The sequence below is a fragment of the Procambarus clarkii genome, chromosome 9 (genome assembly GCF_040958095.1).
Source record: "Procambarus clarkii isolate CNS0578487 chromosome 9, FALCON_Pclarkii_2.0, whole genome shotgun sequence".
Taxonomy (NCBI): Eukaryota; Metazoa; Arthropoda; class Malacostraca; order Decapoda; family Cambaridae; genus Procambarus; species Procambarus clarkii.
Genome location: NC_091158.1, coordinates 37,587,545 through 37,598,691, shown reverse-complemented (window position 1 = coordinate 37,598,691; position 11,147 = coordinate 37,587,545). Strand labels below are relative to the sequence as shown.

Sequence of the window (11,147 nt, the reverse complement as noted above, 5' to 3'; positions counted from 1 at the left end):
CTCTCATTCCTTTTACATGTCTCAGCATGTCTCAGCATGTTCGCCTCGCATCTTACTACGCTGTCTACTTTACATGTTGTAGCGTGTATTACTGTGTCCCATATCTTATTTAAACATGAGTCATATGTAAATATACCCGACTCCTTCCATCCATTACAAGTCCTAGCTTGTTCACCGCCCAACTCTCTACACTGTCTACTTTACATGTTGTAGCATATTTTCCGCACATCTTGATACCATCCCTTACAATCTCTCAATCCTTTACACATCCCAACTTTCAACCCTTTCTTACAATTTTCCTCCATCCCTCCGCTACATTTTCTTACCCGTTCATTACAGTCCACTACTTATTCTCTAATCATCTCTGTACTAATTCTCAAAACTAGTTGGTTCTGTCATTTTAGTAAGTAAGTAAGTAGATCATCGTTATTAACAACGACAACAACAACAACAACAGTAACATTACTAATTCACAGTAAGTTACTACTGAGCATTTGGTAGTTATCCATTTTCAAATAATGTCAATATAAATCATTCTAAGACATCTTCGTACAATTAAAGATACTTGCCCGTGCACTAAGTCATTACTTACAGTAGCATCTTAAGGCATTGTTTTCGTAACTCAGTTTTATTAAACATACACCTTCATTAGTCAAAGGAAAACTTTTCAAGTCATTGTATTCAATATTTCCGTTAAACTTACTACATCATGTCATTATTCGGTTTCATAATTAAGTACTTGTTTCAGTCCTCCAATGTAATAAGCAAATTATTCTATTAAGGATAAAGAAATCTTATTTAGAAGAGGCATTAAGTTTATTACAACATTTAACGCATACAAGTGTTCTTAGTAGTTATACAGGTATTCAAGAAATCATAAGTGTTCTTAGTAGTTTTACAAGTGTTCAAGAAAATCATAAGTGTTCAAGAAGCAATTATATACAGTTATTCTTAGTAGTTATACAAGTGTTCAAGAAAAACATATACAAGTGTTCAAGAAATCATAAACACTATAGTCTTATATAGAAATAAACATTTGAATTTATAAAAGAATTATAAGTAAAACATGTATTTGATTTCACACAATGAAACTCACTATCCAGCAAGTTAAAAAATCCATCACATGCACAGCATCCCCCTTCCCCTTCTCCAAAATAGATTAGTTTTTGTCCCTTAAATTCCTTTAAAACATAGAAAGCATCGCTATAAACATTATCATCACGAATCAATTCAGGCCAGGACATTAGAAGTACTTCTCTGTCATTACAATAAGTCCTAACTGCTTCTACAGCATCCATTTGTTCAACCTCCATCCACTTACTCTCACCCATATTCGAGTAATTATCTGTAGCTCGTACCACATTAGTATGTCTTATCCTAATAAGATTTTCAATAAAGGCCATACCAGAGAAAACACCAAGTACAGGATCCTGTCCTATAAATCTCATCACTGCCTCTATTTCTATCTTTTGGGGGGTATGATATCCTATTTCTGGTCTCATCTTTATTAAATTTAACGGAAAAGATGGAAAGCTCTCCTCCATATGATCAATTAAACTCCAATGTTCATCTTCTTCTGTTTTAGGGTGAATAATACTAAGCTCTTTCACAGTCTTACTATTTACCTGCTGTTTCAGTTCATCCTGGCTCATTATAGTATACACTTCTCGTTCTTCAGAACTCAACTTATTAATAAACCAGTTTGCAGCATTTGGAGAACCAATTTCATCCACAAATTTTCTTATAAAAAATTTATCCTTTAAGTTACATCCTATAGGCACTTCTTCAAATTCTGGAAATATGTATTTAAAACGGGGTTTAGGTCTAAAAGTGCAAATTATTTTATCGCCTTTAAATAACAAAGAAATTTTCTTCATCTCGGCCTTACTAGGAGTTTTCGTCAGCAACAACACTTGACAATTCTCATGTTTCTTGAGTACATCTGTAACACTCTCTTTTAAGCTAAATAAGACTATGTCGCATTTTATCATTGGAAGTTCTTCTTTCAACTTTATAAAATCATGACCGATCAGTATCATTAAAACATTTTCACTTTTGCTAATAAACTTTGCTAGAGCTGGAACAATGTTCTCATGCGTACATTTATCAGTATGTGTCATCACTTTATAAGTCCGTTTTTCAGCCAGGGGCATATTCTTCCACAAAACAGTCGAAGCTGGACTTTGCCATATAGTTTCTGACACAAGATCAGGCATGCTTCCAAACCCTGGTAGACTCTTCACATCCATCACATGGGGTAGATCTTTAAACAAAGAAAAATACAATATTTAACACAGGGACTATTAAATAATCATAATATTTCAAAACTAAAAGATATTCAATAATAAGCAAAAATTATATCACAACAAATATAACGAGTACTGTAAGTACATCATACAATAATCACTTACTGTATACAGCAGCCATCGATCCGAGTATGTCTTCTCACTGCTGGACCGAGATGGGGAGTTTATGTCAAGATATATCCCGACCTAGCTTATCACATCGGAGATTGTTACGCTCCGCCCCCTCTCTCTTAGCTGTAGTTTCCAAATTAGTTATATGTATTATTTCAGATCTACTAGTTTTAACTACGACATTCTCTTCCGTTTATTAGATCTACCCTCTACTTGTTTCTTCTCTCTCCCAGTCCCCGTAACATCTTCTCCAAGAGGTATACGAACCATTAATAATTCTTTTTTATTATTCTTTAAAACATAAGCTAAATGGGCTAGTCCTGGAAAATAGTGTGTCTCCCATTCTTCTTGTTCTTCTTTACTCCATCCTATTCCGTCATTAAACCCAATACCATATGGAATAATTATACGCTGGATTAAATTATTATTTCTTGCCTGACAACAAATTTGCCTTATTGCAGATTTAAAACTCCAACGTTTAATAATATCTTTCTGTAATCCTAGATCTTCATTAGAGCTACTGTATTGAAGTCCTATAATATGAGGTTTTATTTCTGGTTCTGGAGATAAAGCAAGTACTATACCACCAGGAGTTATATTATTCTGTACCACTTCACACTCGGAAACTTTACTGTAAGGATATTTTTCCCATAACAGTTGTGCAAATCCGCCAGATAAATTATGAGAATCGTAGACAAGACAGTCTCCAGGTTTTAGAATTTCATCACTAGTAAAATCAGCATCTATAATACACTTATTCAAACGCTTAAGCTTCACTTGCATGTACATAGAACAATCCATCTTGAAGTAAGACAGAAAAAGTTTCGTACCTCTTCCTATATACTCAGAAAAGTAGAGTTGACATTTAGACATTAAAAAGGGAGAAAATAAACACACGAGTTTCTATTTTGTTATTTAATGTGTAAAAATGTACAATGTATTTAATTTGTAAAAATGTACAAAGTATAAATTATTTACAGACATTATTATTCCCAATCCATCTTCTCTTCTAAATTTGTAAAACTACTACTAACACACATTGTAACATTAGTATCAACAGACGTAGTAACATTAACAGGTGTTGAATTAATTGTATCAGACAACTTAGTGTTGATAGAAGGTGAACTAGCATCAGCGGTAGCAGGCGTAGCATCATCTTCAGGTGTCCTAGCAGCATCAGTAGCATTAGTTGTGGATCCATTTTGAAGAACAGCAATGTATGGAATCTTATTTTCAAAGATGCCGTGGGTGGATGACTGAGGAGGAACGATGTTTTCGGGACGTACTATGAAGAGTACAATACCTCGTTTTCGTAGTTTTTGTCCTATTTTCTCAAGTATAGGCAAATATTTACTTTCCCATACTGCGCAGTTGTCCAAATAACTTGACATGCCAAACCCATATGGAATAATAATTCTCTTAACACATCTTTTAAGAATGAAAACAAGGGCTTCCTTCAGAGCATTTTCAAACCAGCGCCATCTCTGATATTCTGTATCTTTTTCAAGTCCATCGTAAAAATGTTCATCTAAACTTCGTACTTCACACGGAGGATTTTCATATGCTGGTAAAGTTGCAGGTCTACTAGCAAACTGAGTCACTAAACCAATAATAAGGGGTAGATGGGGATCTTCATCCATCCTGTTGTTAAATTCAGGTGGTTCTCCAATATGTATACTGCCAGGGTTACTGCGATAAGATACAACAGCCCTGTTTTTGTAAGGAAAGTTTTCACGATGTAATCTCGCATATGGGTAACGATCCCACAATCCTTGCACAATTTTACACATTTGTACACTCGTAGCATCAAGATCGTACAATAAACAGTCGTGATTATTGTAGACGGGCAGGGAGGCAAAGTCTCCAATAATAGTCTTGATCTCCATAGCCTTGAATATCCAAGCTTGAAGTAGATTCTGACATCCAAGAAGAGGAGGACACCGTAAGAGATCACTCCGGGGGAAGCATATATACATCTTTAGGCTGCGCGTAGAAACACTGCGCACACAAAAGGTTGCCAAGTGTTACTTGCTCTTCCTCTGCATAATCTCCTCGTTAAACAGTAATTTAACTTCCACTCCGTAGGGTTTTAACTGTTTATACATATCTTCAATAACAGGAAGATAAGTATTTTCCCAAACTTTATCTCTTCGAACACATGTAATCCCAATTCCTGTTGGTATTATAACTCTCATAATTTGAGGAGAGCCCTTGATAAAGTTAAATAAATCTTTCATACCATTCTTGAAGTAGACGAGACGATTAATGGATGTATCTTCGTTTAATCCAGAGAGCATGTTTCTGTCTTTTGAGTTTTCTATAATTCCCTGAGCAATGTTATTACTTTCTATAGGTAATCCAATACCGTATTGTGTGGCTATAGCAACAATATATGGAAAATTTTCTCCTTTAGAGATATGAATTGTTCCTGGTACTGGACGATCTTCAGGGATACATCTCTTAAGACTGTACAAGGGTCGGCGAACATTATAAGCATCAGCATGAGAATATTTCTTGGCTAAGTCTAGAGCCATTCCTCTGGGAACACAGGATATACAGTTCACTCCGTACACAATACAGGTTTCATTATTACAAAATGAATCGTCGGTTAAATAACCCTGACAAGTTGTCAGAACAGTATCCATGGTGAATTTTCTTCCTCGTAAGGTAGTAGATACGAACCAGATAGTCGTAATAATATCCCTAATGCGAGGTCCGCGCTCTTATATTGGGGGAAATGTAAAAGTTACCACTTATTTGAATATATTAATAAGGATTTTTGTTACCTTAGAGTGATATTATATATTACATTATAACTAATAGTATATTTCATTTTAGGATATAGATGCTTTAAGCATATATTTTAATTAGATTAAATAAGAATTTACTACTAAATTATATATATATATCTATCATTATGTACGGCAGCTACGAATAATGACGTAACAGTATACTTTTAGCGAGATTGCCAAAGTGATGTATTTTTCTAATAAGTCTAATAAATAATGAAAGTAGTTTACTAAGTATTTATATAAGAGCTTCATTTAATTATGAAACTTTAAGGATTTTTAAATAGAGAAGTATTTAGAGGAGATTACTGTCTATTATAAATGAGGAAACTGTTAAATATGTAGCGATGTACGATACTTATTTTAGGGATATATATACTTGCTTATCCTACTCTAATAGCTAGTGCTGCCCTCACACGATGGATCCTTTGTGTGCCAGGAAGTTTTACAGTATAGAAAGCCTTAAATGTGCAGGAGTTAGACTACAAACATTTGTGGATTGGCCTATTAAGTGGTTAAACCCTATTGACTTAGTTGAAGATGGGTTCTATTACCTTCGCAATAGTGATTACTGTTTGTGTGCATTTTGTTATTGTATAGTAGGTGCATGGATTGTTGGTGATACCCCCAGAAGACGTCATAAGATCATTAATCAAGACTGTGCCTTTATTAGAGGCGAGAGGAGTGACAATGTTTCTTTAGAGGTGTCTGAGATAGCTTTCAAATATGGACTGGAATTTGTTTCCCATAAAATAGAACTGGGAAATAAGAAAATAAGTGGTAGTAGTAAGTATATATTCTTATGATGTATTCTTATACCAGTCTTATATACTCTGTACAAAACTTGATTGCTTAAATAGATACTTCTTATTCTTCTAAAGAATAATTTACGTAACTACGTTATATTTTTTTAGGTGGTGCTCCTCCTAAGGAAGATCTGGGATTGATCAAATTTAGGAAATCGCTGAATCCAGGATTGGTAACTTATAAATCTCGCCTAGAGACATTTGATATGACATGGCCTGGAAGCGTCAAGCAAACTTCTCATGAGCTGGCAGAAGCTGGTTTTTTTTACTGTGGTATGAAGTGTTTTAACTATTTTAAACTTAATAGAGTTATAAGTAAAGAAATAATGAATATTAGTTAAAAGATAGTAACGAGATAATGCTGGATTGTTTTATGGTTTTCAGGTATAAGTGACCACGTCTGCTGCTATCACTGCGCCTGTGGAATACGAAATTGGAGACCAGAAGATGATCCTTGGACGTTACATGCGAGATGTAGTCCAGAATGTGCTTACATTATTCTTGCAAGGGGCAAGGAATTTGTTAAGAATGCTAGATTGACAATACCATTACCTATAAAACCTATAGACAATGATTTAATTAATATCTTAATGGAGGGTATGGATAAGTTCAAACATCTGATTCATAAAAAATTAATACCTGTGGAGAGTATAAGATATGCTTTAAGTGAGTACCTTAAGGAATCCAGAGATTTGTTGCCTTTTATTATACAAAGTAGATGTCTAGAAATCGTGTTGAGGTATATGCAAGAGGGAACAGATATTTATTTACGGGTACGGGACTTAATTTATGAAGCAGTTGATGATAAAAAGGAACAAGAAGCTACGCTTGAAGATCTGGGATTGAAAACTTTACCGGAGACTTGTACTAACACTGATGAAAACAAGGACTGTATAGAACAATCTTGGGAAGAAGATATTTTATGCAGAGTTTGTATGGATAAAAATATAAATATTGTAATACTACCATGTAAACATATGGTGACATGCAGTGGTTGTCTTTTAGCTCTGAAATGCTGTCCAATTTGTAGAGGAAATATTTTATATATAATAAATCCAATTGCTTCTTGAACACTTATGATTTTCTTGAACACTTGTATAACTACTAAGAACACTTGTATATGATTTTCTTGAACACTTGTATAACTACTAAGAATACTTGTATATAATTGCTTCTTGAACACTTATGATTTCTTGAACACTTGTATAACTACTAAGAACACTTGTATATGATTTTCTTGAACACTTGTAAAACTACTAAGAACACTTATGATTTCTTGAATACCTGTATAACTACTAAGAACACTTGTATGCGTTAAATGTTGTAATAAACTTAATGCCTCTTCTAAATAAGATTTCTTTATCCTTAATAGAATAATTTGCTTATTACATTGGAGGACTGAAACAAGTACTTAATTATGAAACCGAATAATGACATGATGTAGTAAGTTTAACGGAAATATTGAATACAATGACTTGAAAAGTTTTCCTTTGACTAATGAAGGTGTATGTTTAATAAAACTGAGTTACGAAAACAATGCCTTAAGATGCTACTGTAAGTAATGACTTAGTGCACGGGCAAGTATCTTTAATTGTACGAAGATGTCTTAGAATGATTTATATTGACATTATTTGAAAATGGATAACTACCAAATGCTCAGTAGTAACTTACTGTGAATTAGTAATGTTACTGTTGTTGTTGTTGTTGTCGTTGTTAATAACGATGATCTACTTACTTACTTACTAAAATGACAGAACCAACTAGTTTTGAGAATTAGTACAGAGATGATTAGAGAATAAGTAGTGGACTGTAATGAACGGGTAAGAACATGTAGCGGAGGGATGGAGGAAAATTGTAAGAAAGGGTTGAAAGTTGGGATGTGTAAAGGATTGAGAGATTGTAAGGGATGGTATCAAGATGTGCGGAAAACATGCTACAACATGTAAAGTAGACAGTGTAGAGAGTTGGGCGGTGAACAAGCTAGGACTTGTAATGGATGGAAGGAGTCGGGTATATTTACATATGACTCATGTTTAAATAAGATATGGGACACAGTAATACACGCTACAACATGTAAAGTAGACAGCGTAGTAAGATGCGAGGCGAACATGCTGAGACATGCTGAGACATGTAAAAGGAATGAGAGAGAGATTGTAAGGGTTGGTACCAAGATGAGCGGAAAACATGCTATAACATGTAGAGTAGAAATAGCGTAGTGAGTTGGGCGGTGAACAAGCTAGGACTTGTATTGGATGGAAAGAGTCGGGGTATATTTACATATGACTCATGTTTAAATAAGATAGAGGAGACGGTAATAGTTGTTTAAGTCTTGTATAAAATTGGAAAGAAGTAGAGAATATGTAAGACTAAGTACAGATCTGAACTTACAGAGAATATGCTATGAACGGGGAAAGAACGCAAATTAACAGCTACATTTTAAATTTACGAGACTTGGATGAGATGGAGGAAGGTGGGAGGGGGTGAAAGATAATTAAACAGGTTGGGGTTATGTGTATACTCGGATAAGAGATACGCTGGAGACGGACTTGATCGAATATATTTATGTCTGATGATCTAAGGCTAATGTCCAGATTAATTTTACTACGTTAGAAAATACGGTGATCTTAAATCTCAGGGTGATTTAGTTGGAAAATAAAGAACTTGTACAAATGAACTAAGCTGGGGCACAAGAGTTGAAACTTAATAACTGAACTGGTTTTTTATTTACTATGTCTGAAAATGTAGTTGGGTGATTTGGACTGAGAGTAATGATTTTACAAAAGTGAGCTTGGACAGAGGACAAGAGCTAGAGTTTTATAATTGTTTACTTCATATTTACTATGTCTGAAATACAGAGGGTAAAAATTTCAGGGAAATTGGACTGATACTAACGAAGATATGAAAGAGAACTAAGGCGGGGACGAGAGCTGGAGCTCAGTAACTGACTTGATCTTATTTACTAACTTTGAAGTATGTCTGCTTTTAATTTTAGGGAAATTGATGGGTTATTTACAAAGATACGAAAGAGAATTAAGGCGGGGACGAGAGCTGGAGCTCGATAACTATTTTGATTTTATTTACGGTGTCTGAAATACAGAGGGTAACAATTTAAGGGAAATTGGACTGTTACTAATGATTTTGTACAAATGAACTAAGCTGGGGACAAGAGCTAGAGTTTGATAATTGTTTGCATTTACTAAACTATGTCTGAAATACAGAGGGTAGAAATTTCAGGGAAATTGGACTGATACTAACGAAGATACGAGAGAGAGCTAAGGCGGAGGACAAGAGCTGGAGCTTGGTAACTAATTACTGTATTGAACTACATTTGAAATATGATTATTTTTAAATTTTAGAGGGATTGGAATGATAGTATTCTTTATACGACAGGGGACTAAGGTGGGGAACGTGAGCTAGAACTTGCTTACTAACATGATTTATTTGTGTAAAACTGACTTGCTTAATGAAAAGGAGCAAACATACTGACTTGCTTAATGAAAAGGAGCAAACATACGATGTTGGAAAATAGTTGAACTGAATGAAAGGAGAGAGAGAGAGAGAGGAGGGACGGTCCAGATATTATGGATAAGATAAGATAAGATAAGATTAAGAGCCGACTGGCTGGCTGACGTCTAAAGTAAACACAGGTGAGGCGACAGATTGCGAGGTAAGGGGGGAGGGAGGGGGGTGTGATGTACGAAACCCTGAAAACAATGACTTACACAGGTGATTTTCTAAATTTATATGAATAACTAAGGCTTACATAGACGATTTTGTAAGTTGAAAACACGTAAAATATGTCCGTAGAGTTCTCCTGGAAGCCCTAAAGTGCTACACATGTTATTTGAATTTCTCCCATAAGGCCTTAACAAACTTCTAAGTCTCGGAAATTATTTTTCTTATAAGAACTTTAGCAAACTCGTATGACATTATTTTTCATTATAAGAATTCCCTAATTCTAAATCTGTGACTCCCCAAATTCGCCTGAAAACCCTTGGGGCGCACAGGGGATATTCTAAATTTACCTGAAACCCTTGGGGCGCACAGGCACTTTTTTTCCCAGAAAAAAAAAGGAGCCTGTGGCTCTTACTCCCTACTACTCACATCACCCCCTAATGCATTCCATTTGTCAACCACTCTGACACTAAAAAAGTTCTTTCTAATATCTCTGTGGCTCATTTGGGCGCTCAGTTTCCACCTGTGTCCCCTTGTGCGTGTTCCCCTTGTGTTAAATAGACTGTCTTTATCTACCCTATCAATTCCCTTCAGAATCTTGAATGTGGTGATCATGTCCCCCCTAACTCTTCTGTCTTCCAGCGAAGTGAGGTTTAATTCCCGTAGTCTCTCCTCGTAGCTCATACCTCTCAGCTCGGGTACTAGTCTGGTGGCAAACCTTTGAACCTTTTCCAGTTTAGTCTTATCCTTGACTAGATATGGACTCCATGCTGGGGCTGCATACTCCAGGATTGGCCTGACATATGTGGTATACAAAGTTCTGAATGATTCTTTACACAAGTTTCTGAATGCCGTTCGTATGTTGGCCAGCCTGGCATATGCCGCTGATGTTATCCGCTTGATATGTGCTGCAGGAGACAGGTCTGGCGTGATATCAACCCCCAAGTCTTTTTCCTTCTCTGACTCCTGAAGAATTTCCTCTCCCAGATGATACCTTGTATCTGGCCTCCTGCTCCCTACACCTATCTTCATTACATTACATTTGGTTGGGTTAAACTCTAACAACCATTTGTTCGACCATTCCTTCAGCTTGTCTAGGTCTTCTTGAAGCCTCAAACAGTCCTCTTCTGTTTTAATCCTTCTCATAATTTTAGCATCGTCCGCAAACATTGAGAGAAATGAATCGATACCCTCCGGGAGATCATTTACATATATCAGAAACAAGATAGGACCGAGTACAGAGCCCTGTGGGACTCCACTGGTGACTTCACGCCAATCGGAGGTCTCACCCCTAACCGTAACTCTCTGCTTCCTATTGCTTAGATACTCCCTTATCCACTGGAGCACCTTACCAGCTACACCTGCCTGTCTCTCCAGCTTATGTACCAGCCTCTTATGCGGTACTGTGTCAAAGGCTTTCCGACAATCCAAGAAAATGCAGTCCTCCCAGCCCTCTCTTT

At 35.8% G+C, this 11,147-nt stretch overlaps 2 protein-coding genes across 3 annotated transcripts; one reads left to right on the top strand and one right to left on the bottom strand.

Annotated features, from left to right (window-relative positions):
- Positions 1–356: 356 nt before the first annotated feature.
- Positions 357–4,371, bottom strand: LOC138362743 (uncharacterized). Of its 2 annotated transcripts, none has more exons than XM_069321303.1 (2): positions 2,412–4,371; positions 357–2,263 (listed from the first exon to the last, which is right to left on the bottom strand). In XM_069321303.1, the coding sequence occupies exon 1, from the start codon at positions 4,301–4,303 to the stop codon at positions 3,404–3,406; it is 900 nt and encodes a 299-aa protein (XP_069177404.1). In that variant the 5' UTR covers positions 4,304–4,371; the 3' UTR covers positions 357–2,263; positions 2,412–3,403. The 2 variants fall into 2 exon arrangements, with proteins under 2 accessions (XP_069177404.1, XP_069177403.1); XM_069321302.1 differs by having other exon boundaries at positions 361–2,263; positions 2,412–3,130.
- Positions 4,372–4,821: 450 nt separating this feature from the next.
- On the top strand, positions 4,822–7,364 carry LOC138362744 (baculoviral IAP repeat-containing protein 8-like). The gene is made up of 3 exons (XM_069321304.1): positions 4,822–5,992; positions 6,121–6,285; positions 6,397–7,364. The coding sequence occupies exons 1-3, from the start codon at positions 5,626–5,628 to the stop codon at positions 7,080–7,082; spliced, it is 1,218 nt and encodes a 405-aa protein (XP_069177405.1). The 5' UTR covers positions 4,822–5,625; the 3' UTR covers positions 7,083–7,364.
- Positions 7,365–11,147: the final 3,783 nt, after the last annotated feature.

Coding starts and splice junctions, on each gene's coding strand:
- LOC138362744 (XM_069321304.1), top strand. CDS start 5,626: ATGGATCCTTTGTGTGCCAGGAAGTTTTACAGTATAGAAAGCCTTAAA. Junction 5,993..6,120: donor TAAGAAAATAAGTGGTAGTA/GTAAGTATATAT, acceptor ATATTTTTTTAG/GTGGTGCTCCTCCTAAGGAA. Junction 6,286..6,396: donor AGCTGGTTTTTTTTACTGTG/GTATGAAGTGTT, acceptor TATGGTTTTCAG/GTATAAGTGACCACGTCTGC.